Source organism: Pinus tabuliformis, chromosome 3_1 (assembly GCF_031772625.1).
Source record: "Pinus tabuliformis cultivar Carrire ecotype Pingquan chromosome 3_1, CPIR1, whole genome shotgun sequence".
Lineage (NCBI taxonomy): Eukaryota > Viridiplantae > Streptophyta > Pinopsida > Pinales > Pinaceae > Pinus > Pinus tabuliformis.
Genome location: NC_142301.1, coordinates 183,566,168 through 183,586,540, shown reverse-complemented (window position 1 = coordinate 183,586,540; position 20,373 = coordinate 183,566,168). Strand labels below are relative to the sequence as shown.

At 40.3% G+C, this 20,373-nt stretch overlaps 1 protein-coding gene and 1 pseudogene across 2 annotated transcripts; one reads left to right on the top strand and one right to left on the bottom strand.

Annotated features, from left to right (window-relative positions):
- Window positions 1-1,212: 1,212 nt before the first annotated feature.
- Window positions 1,213-10,302, top strand: LOC149186402 (uncharacterized). 2 transcript variants are annotated; one of them, XM_089410994.1, is made up of 2 exons: window positions 1,213-9,355; window positions 9,585-10,302. In XM_089410994.1, the coding sequence occupies exon 1, from the start codon at window positions 3,134-3,136 to the stop codon at window positions 3,878-3,880; it is 747 nt and encodes a 248-aa protein (XP_089267120.1). In that variant the 5' UTR covers window positions 1,213-3,133; the 3' UTR covers window positions 3,881-9,355; window positions 9,585-10,302. The 2 variants fall into 2 exon arrangements, with proteins under 2 accessions (XP_089267120.1, XP_089267119.1); XM_089410993.1 differs by having other exon boundaries at window positions 9,491-10,302.
- A 3,704-nt stretch (window positions 10,303-14,006) lies between these two features.
- Window positions 14,007-14,636, bottom strand: LOC149186401 (putative inactive receptor kinase At2g26730 pseudogene; annotated as a pseudogene).
- Between the last annotated feature and the right edge of the window lie 5,737 nt (window positions 14,637-20,373).

The window sequence follows — 20,373 nt, the reverse complement described above, 5'->3', positions numbered from 1 at the left end:
TGATCCATATTCAGTATTCATTATTCACCATTCTCGAATCTACATTGATTTAAAAATTAAATTCATCATTCATCATTCTAGATTCTAAATTGATTTAAAATTAAAATTCATCATTTATCATTCTAGAATCTAATTAGTATTAAGCAAAATAGACTATAATAGATACTGAAATCTAAAGACTGGAATAGTAAATTGATATAACTAAAACTCAAAAACAATGGAGTGATGAGTCTAAAAGTCACTCTAAACTACACAGAGGGCTTGGTGCTCTTGATTAAATACTAATTCCATACCCTTGTACATGGCAAAATGCAATGGAAACATTGCACTCCATCGAATCCTGAATTCTTGAAAAATTGATCTAAACACTGGAATAGTAAATTGATATAATTAAAACTCAAAAACAATGGAGTGATGAGTCTAAAAGTCACTCTAAAGTACACAGAGGGCTTGGTGCTCTTGATTAAATACCAATTGCATACCCTTGTACATGACAAAATGCAATGGAAATATTGCACTCCATCAAATCCTGAATTTCTGAAAAACTGTTAAATCTGCTGGATTTTGAGTGAGATCTAAAATTCTACTTTCTCCATATGAAATCCAATGAGGTCAGAACCACTCTCAAACATCCTGAGTCATTTCATGGTAATGTTAAAAATTTAAGTAAAAGGATGAAAATGAAAGATAAAGGAGAATGTCACTTTTACTTTAAGAATTTAACATTACCATGAATAGCATAGCATTAGTAGGGAAATATGGTCAAATACTACGTTTTCCCTGTCATAAATCATTGTTTACAAGCAAATTTAAGGGGGGACGCATAGCCCATTTTGAGGGGGGACGCCCAGGCGTCCCCCTTTTGGGGAGTCGCATCCCCCACACTGGGGAAACGTCCCCCTGCGTCTCCCCAAAAGGGGGACGTGGGGAAACGTTTCCCCAGACGTCCCCCCGTCCCGCGTTCCTGGGGTGCGAGGGGTGCGCGCACCCGACCCTGGGTGTAAGGACCTCCGGTTGCGGGCGCGTTCGGGTGCCGGGCGAAGTCACCGTGCACGGGTGCACGGGCGGGCGCGGGCGCACGGGCGGGCGCGGGTGCACGGCGGGCGGGTCTGCACGATGGGCGGGTGAGCGCACACGGGAAAACGACAATAATGAAAAATCATAATACGACTAAGTATTATGTGGACGCACATATTATATATAATATGGAGTTTATATATATGTGGAAATAAAATATAATATAATCAAGCCATGTGAAAGAAGTATACGAAGGTTTATACATGGTGAACGTGGAGAATAAAATATAATAAAGTCAAACACCATAAAGATATAATGTGGGGGGCTTCATGTTATTATACATGTCGGCCCAAGATTATATCCAAAGTGTAAGAGCGTATATATATACATGAGCATGAGAGCTCATTAAGGCAAGCAATCTTCGCTCATATCTTAAACGCATAGGGGTAAAACACATAGGGGTAAAGTAGACTACGCATACCTCATGCGTAGTGCTACAGAAGATGCAGTTTTGACTTAAGTGCGGTTTGAAGTAAGGCAAGCGTGTCGGGGTGAATTCTAAGGTGCAGTTCTTGGTGTAAGACTTGGCAAGGATTCTTGGTGGCTCGGGTGAGCACCGTCCTTTGTGCAAGAGATGCACAAGATGTTGTAAAGGCAGGATTGCCCCTCGGTTGTATTATTTGGCTAAGTGTTGGCTTGAAGTTTGTCAAGCACACTTGTATTGTAAAATTGAAGAAGCTGTTATAATATATTGTTGGGCAGACTTTACCGGGAGTTGCCCCTCCCTTTATACTTGTGTATTGTTCTCGGTTTATTGTTCATGGTTAATGATTGAGAATGTTCTTTGTTAAAGTATAAAGGATAACACTTTATTCGGTTATAAGAACACAAGTTAAGTATGTTCATGTTGGAATAGGCGTAGCCCATAAACGTTAGTATTGTTAAAAAGAAAGCGTTCGGTGGTGCCGCACCTCGCTACAAGCGGTTGGAAGATCACCGCAGGTGTAGGGGCGTGACACTGGGTGTAAGGCCTCCGAGCTGCGGAGCGCCGGGCGCATCGTGCACGAAGGCGAGTCAGGCGCGCGGACGGGCGCGTGGGCGCGCGGGCGGGCAGAGTGCGATGGAGCTGCGGTTAGTTGTGACACTATTGCGACGAAACATGCGACGTTATGGACAACACCTAAAAACAACTAAGTGTTGGGGCAAGTTTATACATGCGATAGGAGGAGCTTGCGTTTGGAAGCAAGCCGACTTGTTAATAAAGGCCTTGTGGGTGTATTGTGGGGTCGGCCAAAGGGCTGACACCCCCATGTGAACCACGGAAAGGTATATACATATGAGTGCGAGAGCTCATTCATTCATTCAAGACTTTCGCTCATAGCCTTCGCATAAGACAAAAGGAGTGCGCAGATTTAGTGAGGAAATGCGCACACCTCATGCGCATTAGACTTGAAGATATGTGTAGGTTGTCTTGGTGGATGGTTGGCAAAGAGTGCCATGCGTGAGTGGATTCTTGGGTACGGTTTCGTGCAGGATTTGGTAGGAAGGTTGGGTGGCTCGGGTGAGCACCTCTTCTTATGCAAAGGTGCACGACACGTTGTAAAAGGCAGGTGGCCTGTTTATTGTAAAAATTGGTTAAGTGTGAGACTTGGTTCGGGCAAGACACACTGTTGTATTGTAATCTGATATTCTTAATAAAATTGTCGGGCAGACTCACATTACGGGGAGTTGCCCCTCCCCTTTATACTTGTTTGCAATTGTTGATGTTCTCGGTTAATTGCATATGGATAATGAATGAGTATGGGCTTCATTAAGTATAAATGATAAATAAGTTTACTTGGTTGCGAAACACAAACTAAGTATGTTAATGTTGGAGTAGGCGTAGTCCACGAATGTTAGTATTGTTAAAAAGAAAGCGTTCGGTGGTGCCGCACCTCGCTACAAGCGGTTGGAAGACTACCGCAGGTGTAGGGGCGTGACAGTTGGTATCAGAGCTCGGTCGGAGCTGGTGAGCAAAGGTTGCTCGTGACAGTGACAAGGGTACTTGCAGGTGAAGGAAACCGTTTCACACGAAGTGGAACAAGGGCTGGTTCAGGTTGCAGGTGACTTGGTAAAGATGTCTATCTTGCAGAAATTGGGTTATGCATCCTTCGAAGAATTCGAAGGGAGTCTACTTGAAGAGTCAGAAAGAGTAAAACAAGGATTTGTAGAATGTGGCAAAAGGTTGTTTGAAACAAGGGATGCTCTTCGTGCCTTGGTTAAGGAAGGGATTTCTGATGAGAATAGAGAGGAAGCTCTTCGACTTGCAGAGGAAGCAGACTTGATTGAAGCAGAACTCAAGGAGCTCAAGATAAGACAGAAATTGAACCAAAAGAAGTGGGATTGCCTAGCTCTTGAAGTGAGGCATCTCCTAGCCTTGAAGAGGAAGGCTGAAGCTGAGGAAGAACTTCTTCAACTTGGTTGGACAATAGAGCAAGATGAAGTTGCAGATTGTGCTAACAAGGAAGAGGAAGCCGTGATAGTTGAAGATGTTGCAAACATGAACATGATGGAGGATGAACTTGAGGATGATCAAGTTGGACCAGGATCGTGCAGTTTGCGGACATGGATAGATGAGGAGAAGCCTCATGATGATGATGATGTAAGTACCATTGATACTTGTGTTTCATTTGGGCATTTGGTAGATGGACCGTATGCAGGGAGAGGCAAAGCCAGTTTGCCTATGCTAGGGAGGATCTCGCCATGGATGACTAGGATGGAACCTTGTATGGAGAAGCAAGGATTGTCGATTGTTGCAGGACTTGTTGGGGTTGCTTGTGACCTTATGGTAGAAGGTACGGCCCTTGACAAGGGAGGAACATGATGATTGTTGTGGAGGATTGGGTCATGCTTTAGCCACATGGAGAATGGCTAAGTGCCCGGCATGACTCATGGACATATTGAGGAGGGCACACACTTGTGATGATGCTTGGGTGGACTTCTCATGGCCGAGACCAAGAGATAGTCTTGGTGGACACTTTGGTGGAGGAGCTATGATGGAAGGGACTCGTGATGATGATGATATGGTTGGGTGACCGAGTTCACTAAACCAAAGATTGTAGCAGCTTGGATGAGGATGGCTGATGGTTGTGATGAGTCTACTTGGTTGGACTACATGGACAACATAGTCATGGACATCAGGTTGGAGGCATGGAGCATGGCAGTCTTATGCAGGGACATTATGTGGGAGCACTTGTAGAGGTGTCATGGACATCCAATGAGGAGTGCCAAGACAAGGATGTTGTGCAGATGGATTTGCTACTTATGAGCCGATGGAGAGGTTGTGCACTCTTGTACAAATGAAGCCATGGGCTTGGATGGAGTTGTGAGAAGACTATGGAGCATTCCTACTACATGGAGAGCTGAGGCATCTTGCAAGGACCTTTGGGCCGAGACTTGTATGCTTGCTAGAGTGTTGGTTGGGGATGACTTATGGAGCTCATGATGACATGATATTGTTGTGACTTTTAGGGACTTCATATATGGTGGACTTAGAGGATTTGATGCATTGAGGAGCTGAGGTCAGAGACTTTGATGCAGGATGGGGTGCATACTTTCAAGTACATGTATGGGCATGGCTTGGAAGAGTGACTTGATGTGGATGATCGATATGAGACACTTTGGGGTGATGGAGTTACAATGATGATGATGATGCTTTGGTGATACACTTGAGCATGGGTTGAGCCGAGACTCAACTACTTTCTACACATGGGAGCTGATTTGATCGAGGATCATGGGCAGCACACGGATAGATGAGACAAGTGCATACTTGTTTCTATGGAGACTTGAGGATGGCACATTGCAGATGATGAAGAGGCTTCATGGACCTGAATCGGGCACATCGAGAGTTGGTTTGAGGAGATGGTCTCTTCACATGGAGGAGAGACACATATGGACAACATGTTGCAGATGAGATGGATGGAGTTTCCATGGACCTGAGCATGGATTATGGAGATACATACCTTGGTATGGTGAGCTTGGTGGCAGTGGTCACTAGGCCGGGACATAGTGGAGAAAGAGTCTCTACATATGTTGCAAGGATGTTTGCCTTGTGTAGAAAGGTCGACATCGTGGATGGATGATGATCTTGGTGGAGAGCTACCGGGATGGTATGTTGTCGAGGACGACAACGATTTCAGGTGGAGGAGGATGTAAGGCCTCCGAGCTGCGGAGCGCCGGGCGCATCGTGCACGAAGGCGAGTCGGGCGCGCGGACGGGCGCGTGGGCGAGCAGAGTGCGACGGAGCTGCGGTTAGTTGCGACACTATTGCGACGAAACATGCGACGTTATGGACAACACCTAAAAACGACTAAGTGTTGGGGCAAGTTTATACATGCGATAGGAGGAGCTTGCGTTTGGAAGCAAGCCGACTTGTTAATAAAGGCCTTGTGGGTGTATTGTGGGGTCGGCCAAAGGGCTGACACCCCCATGTGAACCACGTAGGAAAGGTATATACATATGAGTGCGAGAGCTCATTCATTCATTCAAGACTTTCGCTCATAGCCTTCGCATAAGACAAAAGGAGTGCGCAGATTTAGTGAGGAAATGCGCACACCTCATGCGCATTAGACTTGAAGGTTTGTGCAGGTTGTCTTGGTGGATGGTTGGCAAAGAGTGCCATGCGTGAGTGGATTCTTGGGTACGGTTTCGTGCAGGATTTGGTAGGAAGGTTGGGTGGCTCGGGTGAGCACCTCTTCTTATGCAAAGGTGCACGACACGTTGTAAAAGGCAGGTGGCCTGTTTATTGTAAAAATTGGTTAAGTGTGAGACTTGGTTCGGCGAAGACACACTGTTGTAGTGTAATCTGAGATTCTTAATAAAATTGTCGGGCATACTCACATTACGGGGAGTTGCCCCTCCCCTTTATACTTGTTTGCAATTGTTGATGTTCTCGGTTAATTGCATATGGATAATGAATGAGTATGGGCTTCATTAAGTATAAAGGATAAATAAGTTTACTTGGTTGCGAAACACAAACTAAGTATGTTAATGTTGGAGTAGGCGTAGTCCACGAATGTTAGTATTGTTAAAAAGAAAGCGTTCGGTGGTGCCGCACCTCGCTACAAGCGGTTGGAAGACTACCGCAGGTGTAGGGGCGTGACACTGGGGGATGCGTCCTTGTGGAACACTAAAAACATGTCTCTTCACCCATGCCAACCACTATAAATATAGCCTCATGTTCACCTCATTTGGCACATTCACACAACTCGGCATCTCTCCTAAAGCAGCTCGGATCTGAGGCAGAAGAAGAAGACAATTTTCTTAGGCACATGTGAATGGTTTCTCCCTCAGGTCAGTGTTGACCAGCATTCTCTCTCTCCGTTGACTCTCATTGACCGAACTCTCTCTCACTGTTTGTTCAGGAAGGCTGTTTATGGGAGACTTCTTTGACCGAGCTCCTGGGTACAAGCACCGAGATTCTGAGCATCTTTCCACAGGGTCGGACCTCCCTGTTGACCTGCGTTGACTGCAGGCCAATTCTGCAACAGTTGACCAAATTTCAGAGACCTGTAACAGTCCGAAATTCAGACTTCCTGAGGCATTTCAGAGATGACACTTGGCAGCATTTGATGGGTCTGTTGTTTATCCTTTTGACAGCTGTTGGTTGGGTTTTTGTGGACAGTTTGACAGTCAAAGGCTCGACTTTGACTTCATCATCATTGTACATTATTGGATTTTCTCTCTCTCTGACCATTTAGTATTTATTAAGAAGAAAAGATCAGTTGGGTTTTCCCCTTGTGGGTTTTGCCCTGGCATTAGCCTAAATATCTGTGTTCTCTTGTCTTGGCTTGTCTTATGCATTGTATTGTTTATATTCTGTCTACAATTATTGTCAATGTTGATCTAATGGTTAATGTGATTGCTATTGAAATCTAAGTGGTAATTGTCATTGGGCTAAGAAAAGTACATTGAAGTAATTGTTGTAAGCATAGAACATACCATTGTCAAAATTAACATTATTGTATACATTTGATTGTTGAGAAGGCATATCATCTCTGTGTCTTTATTGTACTTTAATGTTCTTTCATTTCTATTTTTTCTGCTTTGCATTATACATCCGATTATTGAGAAGGAACATTTTCACAGTTTAAACCTTTTCAGATTTCATTGTACTTAAATGTTATTTCACTTCCTTGTAACAATAATATCCTTTAGAGCATTCTGCTTTATTTTCCATAAAAAGCATGAAATTTGCACAATACTATAAACAGATGCAAGCAATATTTTGCTTTTCATAATGTGAGAGAGAGAGAGAGAGAGAGAGAGAGAATTTCCTTAGCCATTTGCAAGCATAGCCATATTATGCATGCAGTTGTATGGCGGGGATTACTTAAATTTGCTTTATACATTTGGTTGTTGAGAAGGCATGTCACATCTTTAGTAATTCTTCTGAATCTCTGGGTCTTGTACTTTAATGTTCTTTTATGCATTTTATTCTTGAGAAGGCACATCATTACATTTTTAAACCTTTAGGATTTCATTGTACTTAAATGCTGTTTCAATTCCTTGTAACAATAATATCTTTTAGCGCATTCTGCTTTATTTTTCATAAAAAGCATGAAAGTTACATAAGACCATAACAGCTGCAAACAATTTTTTTCATTTCATGATGGGTGGGTGGGTGTGTGTGTGTGTGAGAGAGAGAGAGAGAGAGAGAAATTCCTTAGTCATTTGTGGGCATAGCTATCCTAGACAGGCAATTGAGTGGCATGGGTTTCTTTCCTTCGCTTTATACATTTGATTGTGGAGAAGGCATATGACATGTCATGTCTGTAGATTTCTTTTTAATCTCTGGGTCTTCATTGGACTTAAATGTTCTTTCATTTCGGTTTTTTCTTCTTTGCATTATCCATTTGATTTGTTGACAAGTAACATCTATAGATTTTTAAACGTTCAGCAATTCATTGTACGTAATATTTTTTTCTCTGAGAAGAAAAACATCTTTATATTCCATAGAAAGAATATACATGGTTCTGTCCTTGTGGGACTGATAAAAAAGACCCAGAACTGACAAAAGCGGAACAAGTTTGGAAGCTTGCTCTAATTATCAGTCTAACATAACATAGTTACAGGCTTCTGACTTCGATAATCAATTACAAAATTGCAGAATCTTTGTCAACTACTGCTCATAAAAAAGTTCATACAGCCTGATTTTAATACATACTTGACCATAGACTTTCACAGAATTCACAGAATTGACCTGGCCATCACAGAATCCATGAGTGCTGTACCTAATTGTTGTTTCATTTCCTTGTCACAATAATATCCTTCAGAGCATTCTGCTTTATTTTCTATAAAAAAGCATGAATGTTGCATAAGACTATGATCTTTCTCATTCACCGATCAACACACTTAAATATAGGAACATGCCATGACAACTATTATGTCATCATGGTTGTACTGATGACCGTGCAATTTTATGCATGCAATAGAATGAAAGGTTATCCGATCTTTTAGATTTTTCATGATAAAATGCTACTGGAGCATTCAAGATCCATATCATTTGCTAATTTAGATATTTGAGTGGTCTCCACACAACTCTTTTATTCGATTTTGTCGCAATACGTTAGCATAAATTAGTATGAACTTTGAAGTGCCACAAAAATGTTCAGGAGTGCCAATGTTCGTCCAAGTTCATCATAATCAGACTGGAACTGGTAAAATTGGCTTGTTGAACTGGTTATGGGAAGTTTCAGGTCAGAACCTGCCGTCCAAACTGGAATGGACCAGTTTTGCTCTGAATTGGTCCTGACCAGGTCTAACCAGTCAGAACTGACCGTTTCAACTTTCAAGGCTGATCAAGACTGGCAGGTTTGATGGGTTTTGCAGCAGTGCACCTCTTTTCCCCAAAAAGGCCACAAATAAAATTAAAAATACAAAAATGTAAAACCCTACAACTACCCGAAAAACCTAATTTTTATCTATTTAATGATGCCCTCCTATTCTGATTCCTGAATTGACTTACCCTGGATAACTTGCAGCTACTTCCACCACCACAGGATGCAGATATTGGTATTGGATCTTTAAGGGATTCAAGTCAAGCTGCCAAGCATACCCATGCACAGATTGTAGAGGATTTGGATTTGGATGATTATTGAGTTGGATTTTTGATTGTAGACAATAGTATGATTATTTTGGACTCTGCAGACCATATAGAGCCTAATGTTAATTTATTTTGGTTCAGATATGTTTTGCACTAGGTGCCATTTTGCTACATTCAACCGTACAATATGAGAAAACTCTGCATATTTGTTATCTAATGGTTTGAAATCTTGGATATACATTGATGTACATGAAGGTATGTTTTTTAAATCAAAATTTGAATATTTTATGTATTTTTTGGTCGATCTGTTTTCTTTCCCCTTTTTGGGATCAAATGGCCGAGTTCGGATAACATTGGTTCTGTGACCTTTTAATGGATACCTGAGATCAGTTTTTTCAATGGTGGTAAAGCTATGATGGAAATAAGCACTTTTGGTGGGGTGCAGAATGTGAAACCCGATAACATTGGTTCTATGACCTTTTAGTGGATACCTGAGATAAGTTTTTCCAGTGGTGGTAAAGCTATGCTGGAAATAAACACTTTTGAGGGGGTGCAGAATGTGGGATTCAACAAGTCTTTTCTCATCACCAGCGTCGCTTTTCACTGTAAAGTCTATTTGAAGGCTGCTACTACACAAAATGATACTTGAGTTTCAACATATTTTTTGAATTGATCACTGCTTTCTTCACACAGGCAATAAAGGATCACCCATTGCTCCTTTCTGGAGAGTCAGTTTTTGAGTGGTAGGCTGGTAGGCCTTTTATTGTGGAAGCTCCGAGATAATATTTATTAATGTGAAACCAGGTATTCCTTACTGCTTTTATCTTCCTCTATAATTAATGTATTCTCCACTGCACGTTTAATATTGAGCTGGTTTGGCAGACTAATTTTAAGGATACGCCTTTTCTAGCTGGGCCAGGGATGGGTCAGATGAGAGGCATGCCGTTATGGCTTTTAGTGAAGTTCATTGTTCCCCAACTGCATTAGCATTGTAAAGCTGATTTGTAAAAGACGTTAGTGTTGTCTGTTTTTTTTTGTCTTTCATACTCCGGTTCTGTCATTTGGTCTTAAGTGGAATTCTCTCCTAAGTTTCTGCTACGTTTTCCTCTGTTCTGGCAAACTTCTGATGTGTAGAATCAAACGCTTTCTAAGGTATTATGTTACCTTCTGACCTAAAATGTCGCCTTGTGATCTCCGTTGTCAATGGCCCTTAAAGACATTGCCACTTAAAGGCAACTCATTTGAAGCAGTTTCGTTCAAACTGGAGAACTTTAGGGATCATTGCCATGTGACCAAAATGCTCGGAATGCTTCAAGATCCTATTTTGAAGATCTCTACTACAAACATGCAACTTTAAATTACAAAATTAGCTTATTGTTACCCTTTAATCTTCATGACAGATTTGGTTTTTGCTTATAGGTGTCCTTTGTTACACTTTATATTTGTGTAGTTTCCTTGATCTTGTGATTCTAGGAAACCAACTCCATTTTCTAGATTGTAAAACTCCCAGTGTATAATTATTATGCTCGTGCCATGTCATTAGTCGAAAGAAAATATTAAAAGAGATCATACCAATTAGCTGCAATTACTCTTATTGGGAAACTGATAAACTAAAAAAGCACAGGGGAAGCACCTAAGTTCGTTACAATTCAAAATCTTCTTTCGCAGGAGCTATTCTTTCCTTTCCACAAGCTTCCATTGAGGTTGCATACAACGTATATTCTGTCCTGATTATTGTGGAGAAAAAACATTGTAGCCGGTTTGTCATAATGGTGTCAATCTCAAAAGAGATCCCTTTGAGATTTACTTCCGCTATTGAGGGTTGAGCTGAAATCCCAGCCTTGTTGAATGATATTAAGACTCTTCTATGCATCTCTCTGTAATTCTCCCATTTAAAATATATGTCTGGAAGAAAATCAGTGAAACATGAATCTCCGATTACTCGCGATTAATCACGAGTCAAACTCTGCTCTTCCCTCAAACGATCCGATTCAACTCTGGGCGAGTCAAACTCGCGTTGACCAAGTTTGACTCTTGGTCAACGCGAGTTTGACTTGTGACTCACTGATTAATTGTGATTTAGGCAACTGAGGTGATTTTCAGCCCTCAACTTGGCGAGCATGGGTTTTAAATTTTAGGGTTCTCACATTTTTTGTTGTGTGGTTTAGTTAGGTTACGTTGGTCTATAATCAACTTCTCACAGCTCAAGCCCGCAACTCATACACCGAGAGGTAATAGAGGCATGGTTTCAGTTTTAGTTTACTTCGCGTAATAGAGTTGCAGTGTAATAGAGGCGTAGTGTGCAGTGTGCTCTAGTGTAGCTTAAGCGTGTGCTTTGTCAGAGATTTCAGTAGCAAACCATTATCGTATCATTTCAACAGCAATCAAGAGATTTCAGTTACTGCTTTTTTACTGATTATTATGCAGTATTTTATAAACTTTTAGAAGCAAATGCTTCTGGTTCTATGTAGTCATTGGTTAGGATTTAGGACTTAGTACTTTGGATCATGTTTGGACTCGTAACATATACGAGATACTTATTCATTCATGATATTTTGGACATCTATTGATATTATGCATTGTTTGATCATGGCTTTATTGAATATCAATGAAAAATATTTTTTTTTTAGTTCAATATGTGTATATCTATTTTTGAATTCACCGATTTTTTCTCGATTTTTCCCCAATCCGATTAAAACTCTTCGCTCTTTTGCCTCGCCGATTTATTGTCGATTCCGAGTCTGGTAACATTGAAGAAAATACATTGTATAATATCGTTTACATTAGCATCTTGGAGTATTTAGCTAGAGTTTTCGGCTTCTAGATTTCATCTTGTCTCGATAGGCTCATCTGAATAGTAATTACGTGGAAGGAACAATTGTATGAAAGGCTTGACTTAACCCAGGGATGGAGACATTGATGGTTACGTCCATTAGCACCATGTTGAATATATTTTATTAATTTAAATTATTTTGTATATGTGATAGTTTGCAATGGGTCGATGTGATCAAATAATCCTTAATTGTGGATTTTTTTTGTTTGTTTGTTTAAATGAGTTATATTTTCTCATGCTTGCTTCACCCCATTGTATATAGTCACACGTTAGTTTCAAATCAAATGCCATATTTCTAAAATTCAAGGGATGTACCATAAGAATATATTCATGGCAAGCACGGTTTCTTTGGCTTGTATGGTCAAATTAAGTTAATGTGGTCCTTGAAGAGAAGGCTTTTTGTCTTCAAATGTAACAACTTGAATACACATAATAACTAAGCTCTTAAAATTCAAACTAGAACTAGTTGGTCATGTCAAGGTACATGGAGGCAACTAGGACTTGATCCATACTTGGATTCAAATATCTTCCACCTAAAAGGAATTTCACTATTCTATGACTGCGAATATTGATAAGCAAAATGACTCTTTTAGCTTTTCAAGGGATGTGATTTTATAGGTGTAGAAGCAACTTCGAGATACCAGACATAGGTATATGTATGTTATTATTCACACACACATGCAACATGGCGGAGGGCGGAGGGAGGATAAGGATGGGCAAGTGTATCAACCTTGTAGCCAATCATTAATTATGTTAAGGAAGGAATCATTAAAAAAATGGCAATTTTGTTCGCGAACTAGTTGGTCATGTCAAGGCACATGAAGGCAACTAGGACTTGATCCATACTTGGATTCCAATATCTTCCACGTAAAAGGAATTTCACTATTTTATGACTTCAAATATTGATAAGCAAAATGACTCTTTTAGCTTTTTAAGGGATGTGATTTTATAGGTGTAGAAGCAACTCCGAGATACGAGACATAGGTATATGTATGTTATTATTCACACACACATGCAACATAGCGGAGGGAAGAGGGAGGATAAGGATGGGAAAGTGTATCAACCTTGTAGCCAATCATTAATTATGTTAAGGAATCATTAAAAAAATTGGCAAAATTGGCAATTTTGTTCATGTTTATATAATTACACCGAAGGTATTCCCTCTATAGAGTTGGCTGGGAAAATACTATTCACTCTAGCCAATAAGAGCCCTTCATTTTCGTCCTCGTAGCCAATAAGAACCCTTCATTTTCATCCTCTTTCATCCAAACAATTTTGAACACGTGGCGATAGCGATGGAGTGGGTGTCGTTGCAATGAATTTTCTCGCATTCTTTTCATTAATGGCCACCAGCCATCGGCAAGGACGAGACTTCTGCGCCTGTTAGTGTGCTTGAAGCAAGCATGGTGAAAACGGTAGAGGTATTTCAATCGGGCTGAAGCAGAGAGGGTTTCGGTTGTTCACTGGGAGCAGCCTCGATCGCTAGCTGCAGCGCCCAAGACTGACAATGCCAAGTTAATTACTGAAGATAACACGTGTTTTTTAATTCGATCGAAGAGATGATTTTTTCTTGACTGTTTTGGTTGTTGGTGGTGCGCAATGGTCGCTTATTCTATGTTACAGACTATAGTCTATGGCATCAATCCCATCGGAACCATGGACAACACGAAGGCCCTCTTGGCTGTGATCAACAAGGCCTTCAACCACGCGACCTCGGAGGCATCGAGATTCATCTCGAAGGAGGAAATTACCTCATCAGTGAACCTCTGCACCGTCCAAGTGAGGGGCCAAAATCCTCTGCACCGTCTTTGCATCTCCCGTCCCCAAATGCGCACGAATGCAGTGTAGTGTGGTGCCTATTTCAAGAATGCTTGAAGATCACCCGCGAGCCAAGAAAAGGGGAACGAAAACTGGAATATAAAGCAAGCAATTTCCCAGTGAAATTACTTTACTTAAATACTGGATATAAATGAAATAAATCACGAAAAACCCATGATACTGGAAACTGTGTTATAATATGGACATAAACAAAAGAATTTCGACTGTCAAGGTGTGCTTGCTGAGGGGGTGCTGTCAAGGTGTTCTTGCTGTGGGGGTGCGTGCTTTTGGTGTGGCTTGCTGGGGAGGATTTTGTCCATTGGATTCTTTCGATTTATCATCAGAGGATTGTCTATCGTCTGTTTCGAACTGCCTCATGTCCTCGATCATCTTCACCATGTCTTGCATTTTGGGCCTTTGATCAAGCACTGTAGCAACGCAGGCCATGGCAATCTGGAGCAACTGGACCATCTCTTCTTCTATGTTTTGGTACCTCATTAATTCCACGTCGAAAACCTCTGTTGTCCATTCCTCGCGAACCACAGATTGTACCCATCTTGGCAGATCGATGCCCTCGTCATTGAGAGAGGCTTGGTTGGGAGCCTTGCCTGTGAGAAGTTCTAGGAGTAGCACACCGAAGCTGTAGACATCGAATTTCTGTGTGACCTTACGAGTTTCTATGACCTCCGGGGCTCTGTAACCAGCGATGCGGTTTGCTGCTGCTGCAGCGCTGAATAATGGAACTAGGCCAAAGTCTAAGACGCAACCATCCAAATCAGACGTTAACATAACATTGGATGACTTTATGTTAACATGGGTGAATTTTCCTCCGCCTTCTTCATGGATGTGGGAGATGCCCCTTGCAGCACCCAAAGCAATCCGCATCCAGAGGTTTTGGCCACACTAAAGATGGGAATCGAACCGTTGCGCTGATTGTTGGCCACACTGAAGATAGTCAAGTTCGGGATGTTGAGATTGGGTATGCTTCCACTTAGTGAATTGTTCTGCGATAAGAGACCACTGATATGCGTGAGGTTATTAAAGGAAAATGGCATATACCCATTCAAATGATTGAAGGAAAGATCCAGTCGATTGAAGTGCCCCCATTGAGATAGAAATGGAGGCAATGGCCTAGAAAACAAGTTATTCTGAAGATAGATGCTTCTCAGAGCCTTGGCATTTGCAAGGTCTGAAGGCAGAGGATTGGTGAGCAAATTTGATCTCAGGGAAAGAACTTTGAGCTCCGTGAGACGCCCTAGAGTGCCAAGGGGAATCTGTCCAAAGAGTCCCACGCCCAACAATCTAACTTCCCATATACTATTGCAGGTCACTCCAACCCAAGTACAAGTTGAGCTATTGGCATTCCAGTTTAGCCTTCGCCCATGGGGAACCTTGCTGATAAAATCAAGAAGGGCCTATTTATCGCCCGTTGGCTCCCCTTAACCACGACCACTACTAGCACCAACATCAAGAAACCATTCAAAAGTTGCCTTGGATTCCCCATCTGCGACCAATACATCATAGCAAGCCAAACACAGAGACACACACTTGCTGCTATTCTTCTCTGCCAATCATGCTTTTGTAAAATGCCCAACAAACCCACATTGCAGAGAAAAAATTGTCGCAGACGAGTAACCTATTTGCGTCTCAGCAAAGCTCTGATACGCTCCATGACAGACATCAACTATAGTTGGGAGTTTGACTTCATGGAACATCGAATTGCCACGTTTTATGCTAATTGCTTCGTGGGGCCGCAAATATGGATCCACAAATACGAGAAAGAATATAATAAAGTGCAAAGCAAGGTCCACTTAGACTCCCTTGCCAAGAACACCTTGACACTGATGACACTATGAGATGGATTGTTAGCCCGCTAGTTTATATTTAGCCTTTTTATAGAGTAACGTTACCTTAGCAATTGCAGATGCCATCTATCTCTACTAAGGTTCGACGTGTAGAGCTTAAATCCCTGGAGTATTTGAAAGTAGATTCTACTCACAAATTCCTTGAGAACCAATATCGATAATTGCTATATCTAGCATTTCATGTCCTTTGGCATTATGATCAGGAACCAAGTAAATTATAGACATTCCATCTGTAGAGTTAATTGAATCTTCAAAATTTTGTAATCCCAATTTTTTCAACCACAAAGGTAGTTGATTTTTTTCTAAAGTTGTTTTCTCAATATATATTGTTGTATAACTACATTGGTACTAGTCTGGTCTGGGACTTAACTATTGTTGGGTGGGAAGTAAGCTACAAGGAAGCGTTCATCCCCAACGTCGAGGGTTGTTACACTGTCATCATTCAAAAGGAGAAGAAAATGGCAACACAGGAAGAAGTTGTTCATAATTCCTTAAAAATTGGAGAGGCGAGACCTATGATTAGTGGAATCTCACAGGAGGACTCATTGTGTGGCCTAGGAATGGGTAGCTAGGCTCTAGGACTTTGAAGGAGATCACTCTCGTGCCTTGGCAGAAATCTGCCCCTAGCGGCACCTTGTGGCGGAAAAAAGATAGATAGCCAGGCGTGAAGAGTGCCTCATGGGGCTTGCATTGGAAATTTTGGCAGACCTTATGGGCATCCATTGAACAATGGGCTTTATTGGTGGAGAGATGGTCTTCTCAAATCTTTCCTCTAAATCTTATATTCCTTTAGTGTATCTTTGCACCTTAAGGGGCAATTGCTAGTTAAAAAAATAATAAGATGGAGATGCACATAGGAATTACCTCAACTTTTGTTGCAATTCAACATCTTTTAGAAGAGCTATTAGTTGACAACGTTGTCAAATCTAAAAAGATCCCTTCAAAGATTTACTTCTATTGAATCATTTCTAGTGGGGATTTAATCTCTAGTTTATGGCTTTTTTGTGTAATATAAGGCACCTTTTGTTGGACGAGAATTAAAGTGAGATACTTTGCTACCACCAAAAGAGGTAATATCCAAGCTTGACTGCATAGAAGGGAAGTGGGATTTCTATGTGTTTTTTTCGGAGATATTGAGAAATTTAGATTAGTGAAAGTTGCAGGACACTAATTTAATTAAGAGACCTATTATGTTAATGACATATCGCCGTTAGGATTTATGTGTGAGGAGTTGATTATGATTAATTAAGAGCAACAAATAAAATCACTATCAAATTAATAGAGTGAGAGAAACGAGCTAGGGATAATCCACCTCTTTCTCTTTAGTGTACTAGTCATACTACTTGTTGGAAAGTAAAAATGTAAAAATGAAAGAAGAGCTAGGCGTTGATCTTATTTTTTACATGAGGATGCCTATATAATGAACTTTTTAAAATTATTGGTTATATATATATATATATATATATATATATATATATTGTGCAATGCTATGTAGTGTGTAAGTTGTGCAAGCTTGGTTGTCATAAGTTTAGCATGTGGAATCAAGGTTATCACCTTCCAACTAATGACAATTCAATATAAGCGTAAGAGGTAGGATGTTGAATTGACAAGTTGAAGAGTGACGTTATGTGGTGGTGACATAAGCAAGATGATGATTGTCAATCAAGATGTGCACTTGTTCTAAATGAGGTGTTTTACTAGTGTTTGAAGATATATTGATTTCATAGTGTCAGAGGTTGAATGATAAGAATGACTAGATTGATATGTGAAAGGATGATGTGGGGGAAATTTTGATCGTAAACATTGAGATACAATTTCATTACATGGTGGTTGTTAATATCCTTCCACATCGTTAAATATCTCTCGACCAAGCTTCAAAGGATAACAATGACAGTGGGGTTTCTCTCTAAGTGTATTTTATGTTTGGGCCCACCTTTTCCGTGATATAAAGGCTTCTTGTCCAATGGTTTGGAATGCATTAGTAAAGCAAAGAGAAAGCATATATCATAGATGATGATGATGACAAAGTTATCAAAGTTGGTATAATAATGTTTCACATGAAATATGGACTTTATCCTTGGAGGCCTATTTGCGCATATGTTTGTGGCCCAACAAAATTAAATAAGGGAATGTCTAAAGGGGTTAGATTGATGTTTTTGGTGTTTATGATTGATATGAGCCATGCTTATACAAAAATATAATGTTTTTGTAATTATATTTATATTTTCTTAAATTTCTGTCAAATAAGTTATTTTTGTATTTTATGAAAGGCATCAAGTGGAATGCAGAATTGGGCATTTGACTAGTGGTTGGAAGGTTTATTATCTCCCCTATGACTTGCTTATTACAAATCATCTTTCTGAGATTAGGTAAGTGAGTTGCATGTTTACGATGCTAGAAAACCAAAGGGACCTTTCATCCTTAACTTTAATTAATTTTAAGGCTAACATTTGGCAATTTGTTTGTTTGTTTTTCCAATTATGCACAAGCTTAATTATTCATGATGAATCTAGCACCCCGCTTGTTGAGATTCCTTTTTAAGGTTGGCATGAGTGATTATGGGGATTAGTAGAAGTTTGCACCCGCTTGCCTTGAAAGCCAATGATTTGGAGGAGCCATGCAATAGCTCAACAACCCTCTAGACTCAACAATCTACAAAAGGGAACTCTAATCTATAGTTAACTCACAAAGTGAGAAGAGTACGAGCATTGAGGAACATTTTCATTGAGGTTTTGTCCAAATAACGCTAAAATCACTGATCTAGGAATATTGTTGGCTATTTAATGCATGAGTTCTTTTTTATTGACTCAGGAAGGTGCAATTTACTATTATGAGCAAATAGGAAGCCACACAAAACTTGCTAGTCTCACTGAAAAGGCCAAGAAAAACCAAATTGTTGATTTGGGGGGCTTATTGGATCTTTAGGCCAATGATTTGCCTAAGGGAGGCTAAATTGCCAACCCTAGAGGCCAACATTGTCCCCAAGCTCAATGATTTTCCCTCTCTCGGTAAAATTGTTAACCTCGTGGTGCTCTTTGTGATCCCAACCAAACAATTACCTTCTCTAGCCTTACAGCCTAACTATTAGTAATGCCTAATATTGACAACTACTTTTTCCATTTGTAAGTTCAAATGCTACTTTTTTATGTCAAGTGTTGGTATCTTAAAAGCAATAAACAACCATTACATTTATTTTTTCTCCTTGTTTGCCTTGGGTGATCCCTCTCTTCATTGTTCAACTATAGGAAAGCATTCCAAGTGTTCTCCACCTTTTCAAGTCCAAGATTGCTTGAGATTACTTGAATCAATATGTATAAGTATTGCTCATTCATAGACTGGTGCGCAACACTCTCAAGCTATGTTTAGTGCTTTTCTTTATAAATATCCAATCCACATCTCTCTGTCACGCCTTTGGCACCTTGAAGTTGCTTAGATGTGTTTTCACTGTTATGGTAACTTTCATTAATTAACAATCTTGTTTGGATTCCTGGTGAAGTATTCTCACCCCAAAACAAAGGCGTGATGCTTCTTCCTATATGAAGCACCATCAATTTCTCACAAATTGATATGCCTATGCAAAGATGACTCATAAATGCCTATCTATCTTGCCAACACATCTTCTTTATGAAATTGAATAATAATGCCTTTGAAATTGCTCTTGATATGAGATCATGCTTCTTGTTATTCATTAGCTGATATGAATATGTTGTTTAGATTTGGGTTTGAAGGCTTGGTTTATTTTCTTTTGGTGGTAAGACCAATGCTCAACAATGGTGCAAGTCTAACCAAATGTTGTTATATCGTATTTAATTAAACTCTCATTATATCAAATTCATACTCAACAATTAACTAATCATGTATTTACCTATTCACAATACCCAAGCAACAACAAGAAGTCCACACTCATTCTTGTTACCATCATTTCCTTACACATGACAAATTAAACATATATGTGGTTATACACCCACCCTTACAGTTGAAGATAATTGATCAATGCATGGGTTGAGGGAAAATATCCTATAGGTACATATCAATACTCATGGCCTTGAACGAGTCAAAAGGTGGATGTAGGATCCACTACACATTGATGGTAGCCTTATAGCTTAAACAAAGCATCATCCAACACTTAATTAAACATGTGTGTCCGTGTATGTAACACCCCCTTTTAAATCCTAAATTTTGTAATATGTAACTAATATTGATAATGTTGGAATGACCAAGATGAGTACCTTAACAAACTTCATTTGATGTAATTATTAACTGTTATTTAATACATTGCTAAATTTGAAGAAGAGTGCAACCAACACAGATTATGATGCCCGAGGGGAACACTGTAAGGGGGATTTGGGAAGTTTCTTATAACTATTTGTTTTGATTTCTAACTTGGTAGTTGAACTACCCAACCACCACTAGTTATGAGAAGAATGGGGAAGTGGTACCAAACTACTCCAGGAGTATGGGCTACGTAAACATTTTGGAGACTTTTGGTTGACCATGTAGCCTGAGGGGGGGACCCTAAATTCTCATGTTGGGCAATGCGTGTCTGTGGGTGAAAAAATGATAGATAGAGAATAGACATATGAAGACATAGGGATAAGCAAGGAGACAATAGTCGAGGAAAGCGAGAGTAGTGTGAAAAGGCCAAAGAATGTGTGCTAGTGAACCAGCTGAATTCATGAGTTGAAATTGAACCACACGAGGCTGTGAGTGTGACTCTGAAAAGGTGCGACAAAGAACCCATTAAGGCACAAAAAACT